The sequence below is a fragment of the Aquarana catesbeiana genome, linkage group LG03 (genome assembly GCF_042186555.1).
Source record: "Aquarana catesbeiana isolate 2022-GZ linkage group LG03, ASM4218655v1, whole genome shotgun sequence".
Classification (NCBI taxonomy): domain Eukaryota; kingdom Metazoa; phylum Chordata; class Amphibia; order Anura; family Ranidae; genus Aquarana; species Aquarana catesbeiana.
Genome location: NC_133326.1, coordinates 623,663,810 through 623,688,186, shown reverse-complemented (window position 1 = coordinate 623,688,186; position 24,377 = coordinate 623,663,810). Strand labels below are relative to the sequence as shown.

Sequence of the window (24,377 nt, the reverse complement as noted above, 5' to 3'; positions counted from 1 at the left end):
TTTGCTGTGTGCTGTTGTTTGGATGATTTTTGTTTCATTGTAAATAAATCTCACTTAAAGCATATACAGTCTGGTTCCAGTTTCTAAGTGTAGCCACCTCAGCTGTTGAATCCAGACACCTGGGATGTTTGATGTCATTTTGGCCTAGGCCAGAAACCAGGAAGTAACTGAAGAAATGTAGGGAAAAAAAATAAAAAATAAAAAGTTGAAAACAAGTAAATATAATATACTTCAATTTATGAATGTTAGTAGCAAAAAGGATTAAAAATAGTTCATGTTGATTGAGTGTTTAAGAAGAATTCTACAAAAAAAATAAAAACCTGAATCGAAAACTGCTGTTTTACATATTAATACAACCATAATACCATAAATATACAAGCATTTCTCCAGACAGCCATTCTTTTTATATTGTTACCATACCACGTGCGGATATTTTGTTGATGATATTTCATCTCCCATGGGGCAAAGCTTTCCTCAGCATATAAAAGGAAAGGAAATCTCAAAGACATCTCGCTATGCTCCCTCCTCCCAGGAGCAAGCGTCATCTCTATAAAAACTGACTGATACCATCCGCATCGATCAATACGAGATTACATTACAACACCGAAGGTTGCAGGGAGCAATGAGGAGAGCAACTTCTCACAACAAGGAGTGGGTGAGTCAGGGTGTCAGGAAGATGACATACAAGGTCCAACCAATACCTCAAGGTTACTAAGGGCAAAGGCAAACAGAAGAAGATGCAGGATGAGGAAGAGGAATGATCCCTGGTTCACTCCAATGCGGCTTTGAAGTTGTGCTACTTTAGCTGAAATACATCACAGGTGATATCATTTGCTGATCAGTGATTGCTGTATTCTAGGTCTGCATCTCCCCAAATAATACTTAAGCCTCGTACACACGATCGGATTTTCTGCAGGGAATTGTGCGATGACAGACTGTTTGCCTACAATCCGACCGTTAGTACGCTCCAACAGACAATTGTTGTCCAACTTTCCGCCAACAAATGTTGGATGGCAGGCTAGTAAATTTTCTGCGGACAATGGTCTGTTGTCAGATTTTCCTATCGTGTGTACACAAGTCCGTCACACAAAAGTCCAAAGTACAAAACACGCATGCTCGGAATCAATGACCACCAAACACAACAACATTACAGAAGGTGCCCAAAGGGTGGCGCTCAAGAGCTGACATTCCACATAGTACGTCACTACGTTCGTGTTTGTTGGCCGACAAATGTGTACCGTTTGTATGCAAGACAAGTTCACGGCACACGCCCTTCGGACAAAAGTCTGACGCTTTGTCTGCGGAAAGGCCGATCGTGTGCACAAGGCTTTAAAATCTGGCCTGTTAGTGGGTTCTGAGGGCAGGCGTTGAGAACCACTGGACTACACTGAGGTATGAACGCATAGAGATATAAGGCCTCATGCACACTGTACATTATAACAACAACATTATAAAAAACGCCAGTAGCTTTGCAGTGAGCTTTTCAGCAATTTTGTAATAGCGTTTTTTAGCGTTATCGTCTTTTAAGCGTTTTTTTTTTTTGGTCTTTTTTGTAAATTAATAGGGTCAAAAATGTTTAAAAAACGCTGGTGAGCCGCATTGGGCACAAATCGCGTCTATCAGAGTTTGACGTTAGAGCATTTTTACAGCTGAAAAACCCTTCCCAAAAACGCCCCTGCCAAAAACAGTTGATAACATAATGGGGAGTTTATTGACCGTAGAAAAAAACATCTGCTGCCAAAAACTGCAGCTGTAAAAATGCCCAGTGTGCATGAGGTCTAACCTGTCACAATGCATTTTCTATAAATATTAGAAGAAAACCCTCATATGACAGACATTGGGCTAAGCCTGGGTTCACACTGTAGCGATGCGGGAACCAGCGCGATTCCAGCATTGCATCTCCCTCACAGGCAGTTCACACTGCCCTCTGCGAACCGCTGCGGGTGTCAATTCAATGTTCATGACACCCCCTAGAACAGTTCATAGATCAATGATTAAAAATTATATTATATATAAATATAAATTTTGTCTGACAACTGTGATTCAATCAAAGTTTGTAATAAATATATATATATATATCTCCGTATTTATCGGCGTATAACACGCACCCCAATTTAGGAGGGAATTTTAAGGAAAAAAAAACTTTTAGGAGGGAAGTTGAAGGGAAAAAAACTTACATTTAAATGCCCATCATTGCAGCCTTCTCAGTGCAGCCTTCCCCAGTGCAGCCTGCCCCCAGTGCAGCCATGTCAGTGCAGCCTTGTCAGTGCAGCCTTGCCCCAGTGCAGCCTTCGATCCCCTGTCCCTGCTTGCTGGGCTTCAAAATCGCCGACCGCGATTTGAAAATGGCGCCGCCGGCGCCGAAATACACAGAGGCGGTCCTCGGCTCTTTCCGGCGGCTCTCGTTTACTTTCGGTTTCACTCGTAGCCCCGAGCGGAGCTATCCGAACCTACTCGGATAGCTCCGCTCGGGGCTACGAGTGAAACCGAAAGTAAACGAGAGCCGCCGGAAAGAGCCGAGGACCGCCTCTGTGTATTTCGGCGCCGGCGGCGCCATTTTCAAATCGCGGTCGGCGATTTTGATATTTTGACAGCTCGGGATCGCAGGGGATCGGCGTATAACACGCACCTGCGACTTTCCCCTGATTTTAAGGGGAAAAAAGTGCGTGTTATACGCCGATAAATACGGTACATACATACATACACACACATACACACACACACATACACACACTTAGTTTTCTATTTAAGGTAAATTAATAATTTAGTTTATTCAGCATGAAATAGAGCTTAGTCATCTAGTATGAGGCTGTATTTTTACATTTTTGGTAAACTCATTCAATGAATCCAAGCTCTGCAAGCTGAGATAACATGCACTGCATTGATGCATTCACACAATTTCATAGTGACCATGAGATGAAACAAAGTTCAGGAATATTCCTTCATCCCATTGTTTTGCAAATCTATGTACACTACAAACGTTATGATATCGCTGTTTTACTAAACCTGACAGCTTATTATTCTAAATAGGAAATCTTTGTTTTGTTTGCAAATATTAAAGATTCTAACTAACAGCAAGAATGAGACCTTACATTTAAAGAGCACCTGTCATTTCAGATCCATCATGGCAGCGCCTGTTAGCGGGCATCCACTCACCTGCTGCCGCCACGTCCCTCACCTTGTTGTGTCACTGCCGCATCACCAGCTGTCCCATTAAAGTGAATGGGACTGTCAGTGAGTCAACAGCAGGTCAGAGGAGGAGCTGCTGCAGGACAGAGATGACAGTTGCTCTTTAAAAATTAAAGTGGAGGGCCACCCTGAAAAAAAAGTTGCACCAAAAATCCTAAAAAATGTTTTTTGTTTTTTTTTTACACTTACCTAAACCCTTGTTGCTAGGCAGTCTTCCTAATCTGCCCCTTCCTATTCCGCGATGTGTCCTGGTCCTCGGTGAGCGGCCCCGTTGTCTTCTGGGAACTGTGTGTGTTCCCAGAAAACCACGGGGCCATTCACAGAGGCTCGCGCGTGCGCAGTAAGAAAATAGCAGTGAAGCCGCAAGGCTTCACTGCCTGTTTCCCTTACTTAGGATGGCGGTGCCAGGACCCGAGAGCCGAGGGACGGGTCGGCCAACATCGCGGGCACCCAGGACAGGTAAGTCTACTTTTTTAAAGTCACCAGCTACAGTGTTTGTAGCTGCTGACTTTAAAAAAAAAAAAAAAAAAATTTTAGCTGGCCGGAATCCCGCTTTAATGGTTTAAATCGAGTCTTTTTACTAGTGATTTAAAAATTGACTTGATTTAAATCAAATCCACCCTGCCATATATGTTCCAGCACACATGTACAACCATATATCCGTTACCCACTGCAGGTTCAAGCAGGTAATAGCAGCTACAGGAGTCGTTCATCCCACACACAGACTGATTGCCAGCTTACTATTTTTAAAATATGACCTTACATGCACCAATAATTGCCTTATGCATTGACACAATCATTCAGAAGAATTAGGCCATTGCACTGTCAAAAACATTACTCACACAGAATTTAAATATTAGGATAAGGAGTGGCTTTAAGCAAAAATACAAGACAGCAATTCATAAGAATTACATTTTAACCAGTTCCATTTGCCATATACAGTGCATCCGGAAAGAATTCACAGCGTTTCTCTTTTTCCACATTTTATGTTACAGCCTTATTCCAAAATTGATTAAGTTCATTATTTTCCTCAAAATTTTACAAACAATACTCCATAATGACAATGTGAAAGAAGTTTGTTTGAAATTTTTGCAAATTTATTTAAAAAAAAAAAAAAAACACACAAACAAACAAATGTACATAAGTATTCACAGCCTTTGCTCAATATTTTGTTGAAGCACCTTTGGCACCAATTGCAGCCTGAAGTCTTTTTGAATATGATGCTACAAGCTTGGCACACCTATTTTTGGGCAGTTTCTCCCATTCTTCTTTGCAGGAATTCTCAAGCTCCATCTGGTTGGATGGGGAGCATCGGTGCACAGTCATTTTCAGATCTCTCCAGAGATGTTCAATCGGGATCAAGTCTGGTCTCTGGCTGGGCCACTCACAGAGTTGTCCCGTGTTCACTCCTTTGTTATCATGGCTGTGTGCTTAAGGTTGTGGTCCTGTTGGAAGATGAAATTTCACCCCAGTCTGAAGTCCAGAGCGCTCTGGAGCAGGGTTTCATCAAGGATGTCTCTGTACATTGCTGCATTCATCTTTCCCTCGATCCTGACTAGTCTCCCAGTTCCTGCTGCTGAAAAACATCCCCACAGCATGATGCTGCCACCAACATGCTTCACTGTAGGGATGGTGTTGGCCAGGTGATGAGCGGTGCCTGGTTTCCTCCAGACGTGACCATTCAGGCCAAAGAGTTCAATCTTTGTTTCATAAGACCAGAGAATTTTTTTTTCTCATGGTCTCAGAGTCCTTTAGGTACTCCAGGTGGGCTGTCATGTGCCTTTTACTGAGGAGTGGCTTCTGTCTGGGCACTCTACCATACAGGCCTGATTGGTGGAGTGCTGCAGAGATGGTTGTTCTTCTGGAAGGTTCTCCTCTCTTCACAGAGAAACGCTGGAGTTCTGTCAGTGTGACCATCTGGTTTTTGGTCACCTCCCTTACTAAAGGCCCTACTCCCCCGATCCCTCAGTTTGGCCAGGCGGCCTGCTCTAGGAAGAGTCCTGGTGGTTCCAAACTTCTTCCATTTACGGATGACGGAGGCCACTGTACTTATTGGGAGCTTTAATGCTGCAGACATTTTTCTGTCCCCTTCCCCAGATCTGTGCCTCCATACAATCCTGTCTCAGAGGTCTACAGACAATATCTTGGACTTCGTGGCTTGGTTTGTGCTCTGACATGCACTGTTAACTGTGGGACCTTATATACAGTTGTGCTCATAAGTTTACATACCCTGGCAGAATTTATGATTTCTTGGCCATTTTTCAGAGAATATGAATAAGAACACAAAAACTTTTCTTTCACTCATGGTTAGTGTTTGACTGAAGCCATATATTATAAATCAACTGTTTACTATGTTTAAATCATAATGGCAACAGAAACTACCCAAATGACCCTGATCAAAAGTTTACATACCCCAGTTCTTAATACTGTGTATTGCCCCCTTTAACATCAATGACAGCATGAAGTCTTTTGTGGTATTTGTGGAGGAGGCTCTTTTTCCTTTCAAATGGTAAAGCTGCCCATTCCTCTTGGCAAAAAGCCTCCAGTTCCTGTAAATTCTTGGTCTGTCTTGCATTAACTGCATGTTTGAGATCTCCCCAGAGTGGCTCAATAATATTGAGGTCAGGAGACTGAGATGGCCACTCCAGAACCTTCACTTTATTCTGCTGTAGCCAATAACAGGTAAACTTGGCCTTGTGTTTTGGATCATTGTCATGTTGGAATGTCCAAGTACGTCCCATGCACAGCTTCCTGGCTGATGAATGCAAATGTTCTTCCAGTATGTTGATAACCTACTACATTCATCTTGCCATCAATTTTGACCAAATGTCCTGTGCCTTCGTAGCTCACACATCCCCAAAACATCAGCGATCCACCTCCTTACCTTTCATCATAGGCCTTGTTGACTCCTCTCCAAATGTAGTGTCTATGGTTGTGGCCAAAAAGCTAAATTTTGGTCTCATCACTCCAAATTACTTTGTGCCAGAAGGTTTGAGGCTTGTCTCTGTGCTGTTTGGCGTATTGTAAGCGGGATACTTTGTGGCATTTGTGTAGAAATGACTTTCTTCTGGCGACTCGACCATGCAGCCCATCTTTCCTCAAGTGCCTTTTTACTGTGCATCTTGAAACGGCCACACCACGTTTTCAGAGAGTTCTGTATTTCACCTGAAGTTATTTGTAGGTTTTTCTTTGCATCCCAACCAATTTTCCTGGCAGTTGTGGCTGAAATTTTAGTTGGTCTACCTGACCGTGGTTTGGTTTCAACAGAACCCCTCATTTTCCACTTCTTGATTAGAGTTTGAACACTGCTGACTGGCATTCTCAATTCCTTGGACATCATTTTATATCCCTTTCCTGTTTTATACAGTTTAAAAACCTTTTCCCGCAGACCCTTTGACAATTCTTTTGCTTTCCCCATGACTCAGAATCCAGAAACATCAGTGCAGCATTGGATGAAAGATGCAAGGGTCTGTCAGGAGTCCAGAAACTCATTGACCTTTTATACACACACTAATTACAAGCAAACAGATCACAGGTGAGGATGGTTACCTTTAATATCCATTCAAACCCCTTTGTGTCAACTTGTGTGCATGTTATCAGGCCAAAATCACCAGGGTATGTAAACTTTTCATCAGGGGCATTTGGGTAGTTTCTGTTGCCATTATGATGTAAAAAAGAGTAAGCAGTTGATTGATAATAAATGGCTTCAGTCAAACATTAACCACGAGTGAAAGAAAAGTTTTAGTGTTATCATTCATATATTCTCTAAAAAATGGCCAAGAAATCATAAATTCTGCCAGGGTATGTAAACTTATGAGCACAACTGTAGGCAGGTGTGTGCCTTTCCAAATCATGTCCAATCAACTGAATTTACCACAAGTGGACTCCAATCAAGTTGTAGAAACCTCTCAAGGATGATCAGTGGAAACAGGATGTACCTGAGCTCAATTCTGAGTGCCTTGGCAAAGGCTGTGAATACTTATGTACACGTGTTTTTTATTTTTAATACATTTGCAAAGATTTCAAGCAAACTTCTTTCACGTGGTCATTATGGGGTATTGTTTGTAGAATTTTGAGGAAAAATAATGAATTTAATACATTTTGGAATAAGGCTGTAACCAGGGTGGATGTGATTTAAATCACTAGTAAAAAGGCTTGATTTAAATCATCATTTTTAAAGAGCAACTGTCATCTCTGTCCCGCAGCAGCTCCTCCTCCTCTGACCCGCTGTTGGCTCACCGACAGTCCCATTCACTTTAATGGGACATCTGGTGATGCGGCAGTGACACAAGGTGAGGGACGTGGCGGCAGCAGGTGAGTGGATGGGATGCCCGCTAACAGGCGCTGCCGTGAAGAATCTAAAATGACAGGTGCTCTTTAAATGTAAGGACTCATTCTTGCTGGTAGTTAGAATCTTTAATATTTGCAAACAAAACGAAGGTTTCCTATTTAGAATAATAAGCTGGCAGGTTAGTAAAACAGCGATATCAGAACCGATTCAATCATACAGTTTGTAGTGTACATAGATTTGCAAAACAATGGGATAAAGGAATATTCCTGAACTTTGTTTTATCTCATGGTTATTGTGAAATTGTGTGAATGCATCAATGCAGTGCATGTTTATCTCAGCTTGCAGAGCTTGGATTCATTGAATGAGTTTACCAAAAATGTAAATATTGCAGAATATACAGCCTCATACTACATAACTAAGCTCCATTTCATGCTGAATAAACTAAATTATTAATGCATCTTAAATAGAAAACTATCTTTAGATAGACTTTTACTCCAAAAGCATTTTATTAAAATAAATTTAAGAATAATAAACAAATCATTGATTTTTATCCACCCTGGCTGTAACATAACAAAATATAGAAAAAGTGAGGCACTGTGAATACTTTTGGATGCACTGTAGTTCTGCCTGCATAAGACCCTCCCTGTTTTCCAAATAAGATTGTTGTCTTGAAGTAAATTAGAGTGGATATGTCACAAATGATCAGATTAAGTATCACAACTGTATCTAAACAAAAACTGATAAATATAATATACTGCAGCATAACCAGTGCCAAGATGTGGTGGCTGCATTCGTTTTCATTGTTTCTGACCTTCTCCCTTCATTTTCACCTGGTGATCCTGCCAGAAACACACTTCCTGTCCTAGACTGATAACACTTAATGTTATAAACTCTCACATATACCCAGAGAAATGACTGACCTCAGGTGATACACAGAGATTAAAGGGGTTGTAAACCCTTGTTTCTTTTTAAATAACAAACATATCATACTTACCTCCACTGTGCAGTTCGGCCCCGATCATCCTCCTCTGGGGTCCCCCCAACAGCACTCGCGGCTCCTCCCCGCATTGGTAAACCCCTTAGGAACCTCGGCACTCCAGATGTTTTGGAACTACATTTCCCATGATGCTCAACTACACTGCAGAGTGCAAGAGCATCATCGGAAATATAGTTCAAAAACATCTGGGGTGCCAAGGTTCACCATCACTGCTCTAGGAGAAGCACTCCTCTGGGGGGGGGGGGGGGGGGTTTACGTGCGGGCGCGCTCCCGAGGCCAGCATATGCGTCCATGGACACAGAATGCCAGACTCGGCCCCGCCCCCAGCGTCATTGGATTTGACGGCAGCGGGAGTCAATGGCTGCGCTGCTATCAATCTATCCAATCAAGAGCCGAGAACCCCGGCCAGAGAAGTAGAGCGTATCTCCGCCGTGGGAACGAACGGGCTCAGATGAGTAAAACGGGGGGGGGGGGGGAGGGCTGGTCAGTGTCAGAAGTTCTCACCTTAATGCATAGGATGCATTAAGGTGAAAAAACACGACGGTTTACAACCCCTTTAAAACAAATCTTCCCACATAAGTTGTACCTGTTTATCTACACTAAGGGCTCATTTACATTTGCAGTTGGGGGGTGGTGGTAAAACCCCATAGTTAAGATGTGTTTTTATCACCCCTGCCCCAACCATACCCCTTTTAGCTGCCGTGGCCAAAGGAGTACACATGTCACAGCCGCAGTAGGAGTTATACGCCCAGTCATGATTGGTGGGTGTAGCACCTGCCAAGTATGATCCATTCAAGTGAATGAGGCCGCTCTACATATGTAAAGCAAATAAGGGGTTAAAGCAGGCAGCGTTGTGTTGCTTCCTCACCACCTGCTTAATCCCCTTGGACCCCACAGAAGTATACAGTTGCGGGGCACCTACAAAGTGGCCCCATTTAGTTGAATGGGCCCTGATTGGCAGATGGCAGCACCCACCAAAAGCAACAGGGGGCTTAATTCCTACTCTGGCATGTGTACACCTCTGGCTGCTGCCTAGGTTGCTCCCATGATTTGGACTACAAAACACCCCCCCCTCCTCTCCATTACTATTATTATAATTATGCAGAATGTACATAGCACCGACAGTTGCACAGAGCTTTACAATATAAAAGGGAGACAATACAGTTACATTACAAGAGGAGAGCCCTACTCACAATCTAATATGAAGGGGCTGGTGGAACAAAAGATAATCAATGTGAGGGATGAGCTGATGGGAGAAATAACTGAATCTTTTATTAGCTGAATGCAGGATAGGCTTTTCTGAAGAGATGGGTTTTTCAGGAATCGCCTAAAAGTGGACAGAACAGGAGAAAGCCAGGTAGATTGGGGTAGAGAGTTCCAAAGGATGGGGGAGGATCAGGAAAAGTCCTGGAGACAAGCATGTGGGGGGGGGGGGGGGGGCTAGAGAGGACGGGTTGGGTGATATTTGGAGACAAGATTGATGATGTCTTTTGACTAAAATGCCATTTTAGTTGCGTATTTTAGTTGACTAAAATCCCCAGTGCAGTACTGAACCTATCAGTACCGCCTAGCAATGCCGCCTCATCTGTACCCATCAGTGCAAATCAGAGCTGCCAATCAGTGCCACCTATCAGTGCCGCCTCATCTATGCGGCCTACCAGTGCAAATCAGTGCCACCTATCAGTCCCGCCTATCAATGCCTCCTCATCTGTGCCCATCAGTGCAGCCAATCAGTGCCACCTATTAAGCTGCTTCATCTGTGCCGCCTATCAATGCCTCCTCATCTGTGCCCATCAGTGCAGCCTATCAGTGCAGATCAGAGCTGCCAATCAGTGCCACCTATCAGTGTCGCCTCATCTGTGCTCATCAATGCAAATCAGTGCCACTTCATCTGTGCCCATCAGTGCTGCCTATCAATAACGCCTCATCTGTGCAGCCTATCAGTGTAAATCAAAACTGCCAATCAGTGCCGCCTCATCTGTGCCCATCAGTGCCACTTCATCTGTGCCCATCATTGCTGCCTATCAATAACCCCTCATCTGTGACAATCAGTGCAGCCTATCAGTGTAAATCAGTGCCGCCTATCAATGCCTCCTCATCTGTGCCCATCAGTGCCACCTGTCAGTGCTGCCTTATCCGTGCCCATCAGTTCTGCCTCATTAGCACACATCAGTGAAGGAGAATTTGGTTTTTTTGCCCAATCAGGGAGCAGAATTCACTGTTTGTCAGGGGGGGGGGGACGACACCCTGCAAATTCGGATGTTTGGCGAACGGCTGAACAGGAAAATGTTCAGTACGAACACATGCTTGGGCCAAATTGTTCGCCCATCCCTAATTACTAGTATATAAAATAAATATAAATTCCAGTATATATCCCATAGTTTGTAGACAATATAACTTTCACACAAACCAATCAATATAGACTTATTGGGATTTTGTTTATCAAAGACATGTAGCATTATAAATATTCATATTGGCCTAAATGTATTAAGAAATGTTATTTTTTATTGGATGTTTGTTATAGCAGAAAGTAGGAAATATTGTTTTGGGGTTTTTCTTCTTTTCAAAATTTTTGGTCTTTTTTTCATTTATATCACAAAAAAATAAAAAAAAAATCCAGTGGTGAAATCAGATGTTCATAATGAGGGACCAGCATGACACATTAGAGACATAACACAACCCTACACATGGTACAGAGGAGACATCACACCGGAGGAGTACTGAGCAGAGGACAGACATGACACATATCAGAGGGGATGAGAAGAACATTAGGGACATGACAGATATCAGGAGTGGAGATGAGAGGCAGATGAACGTGACAGATATGAGGGATGGACATGACATATGAGAAGATAAATGACATAATAGATATGAGAAGGAGTGATGACCGATAGAAGAAGTCTACATGAGGAGATGACAGATATACATAACAAAGGTACGGAGAAGATAGACAACAAATATAAGCAGTGAAGATGAGGATGGAGTTGACAGGTAGTTAAGAAAAGGATGGAGATGACAGATAGCAGTGAAGGAGGAGGATGGAGATGACACCACTGAAGATGAAAATGGAATGGACATATTTTAGACCTGAAAATGAGAATGAGGAAGATGACAAATATAAGCAGTGAAGCAGAGGATGAAGATGACAGATATTAGCAACGAGGATGAGAACGGAGATGACAGATCTCAGAAGTGACAATGAATAGGATGGACATAACAAATATAAGCAGTAAAGGTGAGGATGAAGAACACAGCACTAAAGGTGAGGATGGAGTTGACATATTATTAGTGACGATGAAGATAAATATCAGCAGAGTGGAGGAGGATGGGCATGACAGATATCCACAGTGAAGTTGAGGATGGAGACAACAGATATCAGTAAAGATGACCGATAGTGAAGAGGAGGATAGAGATGATAGATCAGCAGTGAAGAGAAAGATGGGATGGCGATGAGCGGTGAAGAGGGGGATGGCGTTGAGAGGCGGTGGGGTGAAGAGGGGGATGGAGATGAGTGATGGGGTGAAGAGGGGGATGGAGATGAGTGATGGGGTGAAGAAGGGATGGAGATGACAGGTGGTGGGGTGAAGAGGGGGATGGAGATGAGTGATGGGGTGAAGAGGGGGATGGAGATGAGTGATGGGGTGAAGAGGGGGATGGAGATGAGTGATGGGGTGAAGAGGGGGATGGAGATGAGTGATGGGGTGAAGAGGAGGATGGAGATGAGTGATGGGGTGAAGAGGGGGATGGAGATGAGTGATGGGGTGAAGAGGGGGATAGAGATGACAGGCGGTGGGGTGAAGAGGGGGATGGAGATGAGGTGAAGAGGAGGATGGAGATGACAGGCGGTGGGGTGAAGAGGGGGATGGAGATGAGTGATGGGGTGAAGAGGAGGATGGAGATGAGTGATGGGGTGAAGAGGGGGATGGAGATGAGTGATGGGGTGAAGAGGGGGATAGAGATGACAGGCGGTGGGGTGAAGAGGGGGATGGAGATGAGGTGAAGAGGAGGATGGAGATGACAGGCGGTGGGGTGAAGAGGGGGATGGAGATGAGTGATGGGGTGAAGAGGGGGATGGAGATGAGTGATGGGGTGAAGAGGGGGATGGAGATGAGTGATGGGGTGAAGAGGGGGATAGAGATGACAGGCGGTGGGGTGAAGAGGGGGATGGAGATGAGGTGAAGAGGAGGATGGAGATGACAGGCGGTGGGGTGAAGAGGGGGATGGAGATGAGTGATGGGGTGAAGAGGGGGATGGAGATGAGTGATGGGGTGAAGAGGGGGATGGAGATGAGTGATGGGGTGAAGAGGAGGATGGAGATGAGTGATGGGGTGAAGAGGGGGATGGAGATGAGGTGAAGAGGGGGATGGAGATGACAGGCGGTGGGGTGAAGAGGGGGATGGAGATGACAGGCGGTGGGGTGAAGAGGGGGATGGAGATGACAGGCGGTGGGGTGAAGAGGGGGATGGAGATGAGGTGAAGAGGGGGATGAAGATGAGGTGAAGAGAGGGATGGAGATGACAGGCGGTGGGGTGAAGAGGGTGATGGAGATGAGTGAAGAGAGGGATGGAGATGACAGACACAGTGGTGTGAAGTAGGATGGCGGTGTTGCACACAGCGCCCCCCTCAGTCAGTGGCCGAGTTGGGTGATCACACCCCCTCCTGCCCGCAGCCCTCTCCTCCCCTTACCTGAGCTCCGCCGGCTCCTCCCATCTCCCCGCCTCCCGGCCAGCTTCTTCCAGTCTCCGGAGAATAATAGCCGGCTCCCCAGCCCGCCGGCGCCTCCTCCTGCCTCTGGCGGCCCAGCACCTCCCCTCCCGGGTAATATCCGCCACCATCCCCGGCTCTGTGCGCGGCAGACATGGAACTAACTGTAGACACAGCCGCGCAAACACACTCCTACTGCGCAGTCGCGGAGCCCAAGACGGCAACCGGGTGACAGCCAATCACGGGGCCCGAGCCGCTAAAACAGCTAATGGGACGTGAGCGCGTGAAAATGACCACGCCCACTAGAGGTTTGTACAGCCAATGAGAAGTGAGGGGAATTAGCTGTCATTTTTCCGAAGTTCCCGCCCTCATTTGTCCTTATAATGATCCTGTCCAATCATGAGTAAAACTTTACCGTTGCGTCAACAATCATTTTTTCCAATGTACAAAGACCACGGTCCGCGCATGCCTGCTGATCACCACTGGAGCACCTGGCCAGCCCCAGCATCTCCCCTCCGCCAATCAGGAAACATTAACGCATTGGTAACGCCCACTTTAAAAGTCACTCACCAACACCAAGCTACTCTGGGGTGTTCCGTCCAATCAGTGCGTGACATACTCTGGCCGCGCCCCCCCATTGCTGCGCGAGGTCACTCGTGCGAAACCCACGCCTCTAAAAGACTGCCGTGCCGCCGGAAGTGGAAAGTGAAGGATGGTGGAACTTCCGGTGGCCGGTGTTGAGCGGTGTCCCGTGTGAAGAGAAGCCCCGTTCGGGGCGGTGGGGGCGGGAGGCAGAATGAATTATATGCCGGGGACAGCCAGCCTCATAGAGGACATAGACAGTCAGTATTCCTCCTCTCATATGTGTTCTGTGTGTGTGTCTGGGGCTCGCTGGGACTTGTAGTTCTCAGGAGATGGTGACATGTCTGTGAGATGAGGCCAGTCTAGTCTAGGGACCCCTGACTGCTCCTGGACACAGGGAGGCCGGCAATGGTGTACACAGACATTACAGTATAACTATAGGCAGAACTTCTCTATTTTTGGATATAGTAAGGCAGGGTTATAACCCCTGTCAGAATATTTTTATATTTTTCCTCCCATCTGTGTCCCATTGTAGAGATTTCCATTCACTTCCTGCCCCATAGCCAAACAGGAAGTGAGGAAATCCCTGCAAATTAAGAGAATTCATTGAGGTCACCAGAACTAGTGTCCCCATTGGAAGGTTTTCCCTCTATTACTTTTCTGGGGACAACTCTAAATTTATTATTAATATTTTCTAACTCTTAATTATAACAGGAAAATGTGGGGGGGGGGGGCGATTTCCTAACAGAGGGCACAGACAGTGATAAAAACTGACAAGTTTTTTTAGTTATACTTTCATTACACAGGTTCTGAGGCTGATTAAGCGCCAGTTCACATTAGAAGCGGCACGACTTGCAGGTCGCCTCACCGAGGTGACTTGCACACGACTGCCGCGGCGACTTGCAAGACGACTTCTGTATAGAAATCTATGCAAGTCGCCCCCAAAGTAGTACAGGAACCTTTCTTCTAAGGCTCGGTTCACACTAGGGGCGGCACGACTTGCAGGTCGCCTCACCGAGGCGATCTGCACACGACTGCCTGGGCGACTTGCAAAACGACTTCTGTATAGAAGTCTATGCAAGTCGCCCCAAGTCGCCCCCAAAGTCGTACAGGAACCTTTTTCTAAGTCAGAGCGACTTGCGTCGCTCCCCTTAGAACGGTTCCATTGTACAGAACGGAACGCTACTTGTCAGACGACTAGGTCGCCTGACAAGTCGTCCTAGTGTGAACCGAGCCTAAGTCGGAGCGACTTGCGTCGCTCCGATTAGAACGGTTCCATTGTACAGAACAGGAGGCGACTTGTCAGGCGGCTAGGTCGCCTGACAAGTCACCCCCGTGTGAACCGGCTCTTAGGTGGTTATTAAACTCATTAAGTGCCTTATCTGCCTCAAAACCTGTGTAAGTAACGTGTTCGGTTTTGAAGGGATGAGGTGGCAACCCTCGAGCTGTGGGTGAGGGGAGGAAGCAGTTTGTTTACCATGGGGGGAGATTTCCCTCCACTTCCTGTCCCCTTTTTTTTTTTTTTAATAAATGCAACAGGAAGTGAATGTCACCTCGCTGAGACAATTGTCAGCAGAACAGATTTCCTCAGTCTGAGGATTTCTCCCTCTTGATGTCATGAAAGCGAATCGTCACACATCCCCCCCCCCAATTTAACTTGGCTGCTGTCCCAAGGGAGCAAACAATCCCCTTGTAATAACTTTGGACAGGTACACTTCATGGAGATGTCAGACCCCCGATGTCTCCCCTGCCCGCCAAAGCAACTAACAAAACACAGGTTGGGGGGGGCAGATGGCCCTTCAGCTCTTCTGTGGGGAGCTCTCCCTGGCTCCCAGAGAAAAGTGGGGGTGGGGAGCCAACTGAATCACATTTTACAAGAAAGCTGATCACTGGCTTAAAAAGAAAATAAAAAGTGGCACCAGCTTCAGTCATTATTTTGCTATAACCAATGCAGATTGAGCTCCATTAGCTTATTCCATGGGCACAGCAGCCGGGGAAAGGGACAGCCAAACCCAGGAGAGATATAATGCACGCCACTTCTGGGTTCATGTTGGGTAGAGGGCATCGGCTAACAGATGGTCCCCTCTCCTCTTCCCCACTATGCTAGTCTGGGGTCTGCAGGATGGACAGTGGGGTGCAGAAATCTGATTGGGGGGGGGGGGGTGTAAAATACTGTACTGCATTTGACAGTTGGCACTTTACTCCATCTCCAAACATTTGCCCTAGACCAGCATCTCACAGAATGTGTGTGGGGGCCCCCATGAGAGATCTGCTTTTCGACTACAATGCTCCAGGCTACATATACTGTAGCTGCTGACTTTTACTACTAGGGCACTTACCTGTCCAGTCATCCTGCGGTGTCCTCACCCGAACTTTTTTTTTTTTTCACAGCCGGTTTCCTACTGCTCATGCGTGAATTTGCTTTGTGCTTTTGTGAATGGGCTTCGGGGGGAGGGAGAGGGCAAACTTTTGGCTCACTTCATGAACTGAGGTGGGAGTGGGTACCTGACAAAACCAGGTAACTGCACCCTATGTGTCCTTGCACGCGTAGGCTTTTAGGACCTGTAAGTGGCATATGTGTTTTTAAGCTGCAAAAAAAAAAAAAACATGGCCTTGTGGAGAAGCTGCGTTAAGCTGTAAAACGCCTAACGTGGCTAAATGTGTGTTAACGCTGTATACAGTATTAAGCTGCATCACACATTTATTTTTTTTTTTTTAATTTTTTTTTTTAAGCTGTAGTAATTGGATTTGGGAGTGGAAAATGGAAGAGGGCAGAGAAATGCTGCTAAACGTCCTTTAACACCATTGCAAAACGCTTCTAAAAGCACGTTTACAGCTGCTTTTTTCTGGCGTCGGTACTGGCTTTGCACCCCCCCCCCCCCTTTTTTTTTTTTTTTTTTTTTTTTTTTCTCTGTGCTTGAGGCCTTAGGCTGCATTCACACCTGAGCGTATCGGTTTCAGGCGGAAAATCGTGTAATTTTTGTACAGGTCAAAGGGTCACCAATATGAAAAACGCCTGTAATCTGCCCAAAAAGAAGCTCATGTACTTTTTTTGAGCTTCGGGTGACAGAACTCTCAGATGTGAACAGGGGCCATTTAAATGAATGGGATTTTGCTTGTTGGAGCATTTTTTTGAACTTTTGAGATGAGCGTTTTATGAGCTGAAAACGCTCGGGTGTGAATGCAGTCTTAAAACTCGAAACAAAAGCTCCTGGATAGAAATCTCGGACAGGAATATGGATGGGTGATTGCACCTGCCTTGGCACTCAGATTATATCATGATTTGGCTCCTAATGCAGGTGCACTAATACTCTTCTGTCAGAGATTTTAATCCAGACGCTTTTGTTTTGAGTCTGATGGATACTTTTGTTACATTGATTAAAGTTGTTCTCCATGTTTCCTGCCACTTTAAGCCTAGGTTCACACTACTGCGATGAGATGTACTTCGTATCCGTTTTGTGTCCTGTGTGAGGTGTGAATTTTGCCTTGCGTTTTTGAGGTGGACAGGTGTGAATTTCAGGAGGCAGACAGTGAACAATTCACAGAGATGTGATCTGTGTGCTGCGAGTTTACTGCAAGTTCAATTGAAGCCTATGAAGATAAAATTCGCACTGCACCATAGGAGTTTGCATTGCTCTTGCAGTCAACACACACAGGACCCTTTTTTAGTCTCGCACCAAATTCGCAACATAGATGTGAACCAAAGCCATGGAATACTATGCTTTTTACATGACCTGCGAATCTGTGTGTTCCTAAACGCATCAAACCCACTGTAAATTTACTTCAGTGTGAACCCAGGCTCAAGGATTATATTTATGTTTTTGGTAAGAAGTGCATTTATTAACCACTTGCTGACCGGGCCATAGCCGAAATACGGCTGCAGCGTGGTCGACTTATTCTGGGAGGACGTCCTCCCAGAATCCCGCACGCCCCCTGGAATATCCGTGACCTCCAGGCCCACCTGATCGCTCCGGCAAATGATGGAGCGATCACTTGTAAACAAACCGGCGTCATGTCCGGTTCATCTCTCCCCCTCCCCGTACCGATCGGTACAATGTGAGGGGAGAGATTGGATGTGTAGTGCCCACAGCGCTGTTCTGTGCCCATTTAAGCACTCATCCAGCCATCCCATCCATGCTCAGCAATACTCATCCATCCATCCATTCCCATCCACACTCAGCCATCCCATCCCTACTAGGCCATCCATGCTCAGCCATCCCTGGCTTATCCCTGACACATCAGTTCGCATCCATGCCACTACAGTGCCCATCAGTGCCACTACAGTGCCTCAAAGTGTAATAGGTAGTCAAATTAGACTTTAAGTTTATGCCCCTAGAACGCCTGGTGGTGCTCCCTGCATGTTAGGCCTCTGTATGTGGCCAGGCTGTGTAAAAACATTTTAAACGTGGTTTTGCCATACACAGGAGGAGTAGCAGACAATGTTTTGGGGTGTCATTTTTGCTTTGTGTTTAGAGATATTGTATAAATGGACAACTTTGTGTTTTTTTTTTTTTTTTTTTTTTAAAAAACCTTTTTCATTTTCTTCCCACATTTTCCTAAAACTTGTAGAAAAAAAAGACACGTTCAAAGACTCGTTATGCCTCATAGATTATAAGTTGTTTTTTTTTTTTTTTTTCTTTCCAAAATTAAGTAATTTTTTGGGGCATTTCCCTTTTCCTGGTGCTCCAGGGCCTTCAAAAGTGCAAGAGGTAGTCAAGAAATTAGATGTGTAATTTATGCTTCAAGAACGCCTGAAGGTGCTCCCTGAATGATGGGCCTCTGTATGTGGCCACGCTGTGTAAAAGTCTCACATGTGATATCGCCATACTCAGGGGTAGTAGAATGTATTTTGGGGTGTAAAAAAAAAAAAAGGGGGGGGGGAGGGGAAAACTTGATTTTGCAAAGAATTGTGGGAAAATATTACAACTTCAAGAAACTCAACATGCCTTTTACTACATACCTTTTTGGAGTGTCTACTTTCCAAAAAGGGGTCATTTGGGGGGTATTTGTACTTTCCTGGCTTGTTAGTGTCTCAAGAAATGAGATAGGCTGTCAGTACTTCAGGTGTGATCAATTTTCAGTGATTGGCACCATAGCTTGTAGACTCTAAGGCCTCATTCACACGAGGCGGACTCCCTTTCCACGGAGCCCGCCTCGGTCCACCGGCTCAGCGGGAGATCAGTCCGTTGATCTCCGCTGAGCCGGCGGATGACAAGTCCCTTTCTTCTCACTGAGCGGGGAGGGGCTTGTCAGGCACCGCTGCTGCCTATGGAGGGACCGGATGAAAGCGGACAGCATGTCTGTTTTCGTCAGATCTCACCCGATTCGATCCGCCAGTGACGGATCTGGACGTAGGGCCATCCGTCTGCTTTTAGTGGCTCGGACAGGGTCAGATGTCAGCGGACAGGTCTCCGCTGACATCCGTCGCTCCATAGGCTATGCGCAAGTCCCTCCGACTTAGAAAAAGGTTCCTGTACGACTTTGGGGGCGGCTTGCATTGACTTCTATATAGAAGTCGTTTTGCAAGTCGCTGCTGCAGTCGTGTTCAAGTCGTCTGAGGCGCCGCAAGTCGTGCTGCCTCAGTGTGAACCGACTCTAACTTTCACACAGACCAAATAATATACACCGATTTGGATTTTTGACCAAAGATATGTAACCGTATACATTTTATGAAGAAAAATTACTAATTTGCTAATTTGGAAAATTTTAACAGAAACAAAGAAAAGTGTTTTTGTTTTTTTTTTTTTAACAGAATTTTCGGTCTTTTTTCATGTATAGCGCTAAAAATAAAAAAACCCAGCGGTGATTAAATACCACCAAACGAAAGCTCTATTTGTGTGAACAAAGGACAAACATTTCATATGGGTACAGTGTTGCATGACTGAGTAATTTTCATTCAAAGTGTGAGCGCTGAAAGCTGAAAATTGGTCTGGTTAGGAAGGAGGTTTAAGTACCCAGTGGTTAATATTGATAATAATATTTTTGGAGCTTGTAAAGCCATGCACCAGCGATCAGCAGTTTTTTGAGAACTACAAGCCAAAATCCGCCAAGGATGTCAGGACTTGTAGATCGTTCCTACATAGAGCTGTGTTAAGCCTCATCAGTGCACATCCAGTGAAGGAGAAAATACAATACAAAATTTTATAACCAAGTATGTAAATTGTTGTGTGGTGTTTTATTTTCTTTTTTTATTTTAGCAAAAAAAAACCCAGTGGCGATTAAATACCACCAAAAGAAAACTCTATTTGTGACACAAAATTTTTCATGTGGATACAGTGTTGCATGACCACGCAATTGTCATTCAAAGTGCGACAGCACTAAAAATCGGCCTGGGCAACAAGGGGGTAAAAGTACCCAGTAGGCAAGTGGTTAAATAGTTCTTTTTGGACAAAGCTAGTCCAAATAAACTCCTTCCCTTCAGTAAGTCCTCCACTGGCTTTAAGCACCATATGTAGTTGAAGCTGCATACAGTACACAGTGCTGGGTTCCGGCTGTAAGACAGAGAATGCTGGAATATATTTTATTATTTTCTAACTCTGTAAATAAGTTTTCTCCTTCAATGATGAGGCACTTATATGCAGCACTGGTGGGCACTGACTGGCAGGCGGCACAGATTAGGAGGCATTGACGGGCAATCACTGGGCACTGATTGGCATCTGTGGGCTCTAGTGGGATCCCTGGTTGGCTCTAGTGGGCACCCTCTATGGGTCTGCACTTATAATCAATGCGCAGACCCCCTGTCAGAGCAGCCGATCGGCTCTCCTCTACTTGTGCCTTGTCAGCATGAGTAGAGGAAAAGCTGGTAAAAGGCACTTCCTGTTTACCATGTGATGAGCTGTGAGCCATGTGGTTGGACACAGCTGATCACATGGTAAAGAGCCTACATTGTAGGCTCTTTACAGGGATCGGAGATGCTGTGTCAGGCTGACACACCACTGATCACCACGCTGCGCACCCCCAGCGGCTTATCCTGCTGGACGTCGTATGACACCCAGTTAGGATAATGCAACCACTTTCCGGCCATCATTCTGCTATATGGCGGATGGGAAGTGTTTAAAATTATGAAGGCACCCCATTCTAAAATGTAAACTATTCTAATAATTTTACATAATGCAGCAAGATACCCACGTTAGAGGTGATTTATTCTTCCAAAGCAAATACACTTTTGCAAACTGGTACAGACTAGTATTCCAATGTTTCTCTTCTCCCTCAATTTTTCTCCCATCAGTCAGCTAATGTCACCCCAGTATTGAGGGAGAGGGGCACAGGAGGGTCAATCAAGGATGCTGTGGAGGCAACAGACATCCTCCTTATTAACTGATGATGTCATTGGTTGTTAGGATGCCAGTGTCTAGAAAGTTGTAATGGTGCACAATGAAAACCTGTGGCTTTGCTAAATTAAAAGGCAGGTTTGATCCACCTGCTGGCTTTTATACAATTTGTGATCCTTTTTTTGGCATTTTGCCAGGGAACCCCTGAAGAAACCTCAAGGCACCCTGGTTGAAAAAGGCTGGTGTAGTAGTGTAGCTAAACTAGCATTTCCTAAAGCACACTGTGCTCTCCACTGCACAGCCAACTGTTTCTGCCAAGTATCAATTATTTTCCACAAACGGTCACTTTGATACTTTTTAATACAGCACAGGTTTTAATATGGTTTCTATAATGCTAAAGTATCTAGTTGTAGCAACCAGAAGAAACAGAAAATAAAGTCTTCAGCAATGTAGATTTACTCAGGCCACTGTCAGCAGATAATCCTCTTTATGCAGGTAATGATGTTGTTTTGCAAGCTGACAATACATGAATGTCGCATTTATTTATTATAGTTATTTCTTTAATCTGTTCAGCCCGTAGGCTAAATAAAGGTGAACATACTCCTCCATCCACACAAATGGTGCAGACTCAAGGGTATAGAAACTAAACGTTTTCATATACTCCATTTTTGTATTTTTTTTATTTATTAGAATTGAAAGCATCACATATAGATCCCAAACCAAGTTTTACCAGAAAAGACTTTTTCAGGGGTCAGACCCAAAATTGGCAATTGACTGGGTCTCTCCGGGCAGAATTCAGGTTGTAACATCACAACTCTGATAACGTGGGATGCATTCTGCAGTCCAAATTGCCCGAGTTGTAAGTCCCACTTGAAGAACTATTCACTTGGAAAGTCAGAGCCTTATATTTCCCATATCTGACACCACAGGAACATGGTAAATAAAACCTCTGAGAAGGGCAGCCTCCAGCATGCGTTATGATTGTAGATCTGTCAATAATGAGCTGCTCAGAGCAATGCTGTGACGTACTGGAGCAAGTAGAATACTTGACTGGCCAGACACTGGTTGAGCTTTATACTTGCCCTAAAGTGGTATAAAACCCAAAAGAAAATCTATATCCTATTGCAGCTTCTTAGATGTGATGGCTGCATTTCTTTTCTTTTTTGGGGTTTTCATCTGCGAGAGGGGAGTGTTCGATGTACTAGCAGATCTAAATACACAAATTAAAGCAAAACTCCAGCTAACTGATGTTCTAAGCAGTTAGTGGATGTAAACCCTCACATATACCCAGTGAGGTGAACAGCCTCAGATGATACAGAGATGAAACTAATCTTCCCTATGTAGGTCTACATGTATATCTGCTGTCTTCAGCTCTCTAGACTTTAGAAAGTGAACATTTTGTTAGAAATCTGTCTTCCTGTTTCAGCAGTGCGTGGGGAGTCTGAGCTTACACTGTAAGAGCTGATTGGAGGAAAGGCACCCGAACATGCAGAGGAACGAAGGAACACGCAGAGCTGTATTCTGAATAGACAAGCTCCCTGCTTATATATCTCCTACCTACCCAACACAGTTGCTTTTATCTCCTGTGTTGGAGAACTTGTCAGAAGTTATCATGCTGATAACAGGAACTGAGCAGCAGAAAGACAGGAGACTCGGGGCTTTAGAGAGAGATTAGTAAACACTACAGATATACAGTATCTCACAAAAGTGAGTACACCCCTCAAGTTTTTGTAAATATTTTATTACATCTTTTCATGTGACAACACTGAAGAAAAGACACTTTGCTACAATGTAAAGTAGTGAGTGTACAGCTTGTATAACAGTGTAAATTTGCTGTCCCCCTCAAAATAACTCAACACACAGCCATTAATGTCTAAACCGCTGGCAACAAAAGTGAGTACACCCCTAAGTGAAAATGTCCAAATTGGACCCAATTAGTCATTTTCCCTCCCCGGTGTCATGTGACTCATTGTTACAAGTTCTCAGGTGTGAATGGGGGCAGGTGTGTTTAAATTTGGTGTCATCGCTCTCACCCTCTCATAGGGTATCGCATTTCCCCCAATTATTGTAAGCATCCCTGTCAGTGTTTAAATGGTTTGTTTCAACCCTCTAACTGCTACATCTGCAAGAGCTTATTCTTCTGAAAATCTTACCGATGGGGTCACCAAGTGGGGAAAAAAGAGCCTCAAAAAGAAAACGAATACAGCCATTAAATCTAAGAATTGGTAATATGCAATATAACAAATGTCGGCTGACCTCACACAGCCCGATCATATGGTCGTGATCCGCTCAGAAACCTGGACCAGCAGCTGACTTAGCCTCTCAGCGATCTGCTGAGAGCTCGAGCCAGACACTCACATTCCCTCCATAGCCCAGCGCTCCAGTGAGTGCTGGAGGGGTGGATAAAAAAAAAAAAAGTAACTGACAGTCCCCAGCTCTGTTAGATCTAACCAATGCTGTATCCACCTAGGCAAGTATACTCCCAGTCCCCCCCCCCCCCACCCACCCCCGTGTGTGGTGTGTGTGTGGGTTTTTTTTTGTTTTTTATTACAAAACAATAAAAAACACAGACACAGGGGCTAAGCAATAATTGGACATTTAAAAGGAAAGAAAAACCAGCAAAAGTTGCAGTCATAGTAGCTGATCTCAATGGAGATCTGCGCTGGCAGTGTGAAAGGGCTCGGGCCATCGGTGCACCTAGCCCCATGGCAAAAACACGAAAGTGCTGCATGCAGGACTTTTTTTGATGCCCTGCCAGCGCTGCGCCCCCGTGTGAAAGCATTCAAGCTTTCACATTGGGATTGCAGATGAGGGTTCTTTCAGTTGCTTTTTAACGCTAAAGCGCCTGAAAAACACAGCAGTGTGAAAGGGGTCTTAAACTTGCTCCCATCCCCCTTCGAGGCGGTCTACCAACTACCCTGTAAGGGAGAGATGTGTATACTTTCCTAATCTGAGGGCGCTCAGTTCTGGTCACGTGATCAGCTCCTAGTACAGCTTCAGTGTAGTAGGGGGACAATCGATCCCCTATAAGCCTATGGGTGATGTCACTGTAAAGACATTGCCAACTCCTCACCTATGAAGCCAGCCGCTGGAGAGATCATGTGACTGGACCAAGAGTGCCTTCAGAATAGGCAAGTATAGACTTTTCTTTTACAGGGTAGTTAGTATAGGACTTAGAATGGGGACGGGAGCAGTTTTAAGCCCTCTTTCACATTAGTGTGATTTGACATGTCAAATTGGCGGAAATTGCTGGCATTGGCACCGTCCTAATCAGTGCGACTCTGCATTTGCAGCACAGCACCGTTTTTAAAGTAAGTTCTTTACTACTTTTTGCGATTTCCAT

The 24,377-nt window shown here is 44.9% G+C and overlaps 2 protein-coding genes across 4 annotated transcripts in view; one reads left to right on the top strand and one right to left on the bottom strand.

Moving 5' to 3' along the window:
- BAG4 (BAG cochaperone 4) overlaps positions 1 to 13,420 on the bottom strand; it is a 36,972-nt gene extending 23,552 nt beyond the window's left edge. The window contains exon 1 of the mRNA XM_073622363.1: positions 13,164 to 13,420. Within this exon, the coding sequence (XP_073478464.1) occupies positions 13,164 to 13,337 (174 nt within the window). The 5' untranslated portion in view covers positions 13,338 to 13,420. The remainder of the gene's footprint in view (positions 1 to 13,163) is intronic.
- LSM1 (LSM1 homolog, mRNA degradation associated) overlaps positions 13,369 to 24,377 on the top strand; it is a 32,200-nt gene continuing 21,191 nt past the window's right edge. Inside the window, exon 1 of one of the 3 annotated variants that reach the window (XM_073622365.1) lies at positions 13,369 to 13,489. In XM_073622365.1, coding sequence (XP_073478466.1) covers positions 13,450 to 13,489 — 40 coding nt within the window. In that variant the 5' untranslated portion in view covers positions 13,369 to 13,449. Of the gene's footprint in view, positions 13,490 to 13,768; positions 14,024 to 24,377 lie in introns of those variants that run through there. The other 2 variants (XM_073622367.1, XM_073622364.1) reach the window with 2 other exon arrangements.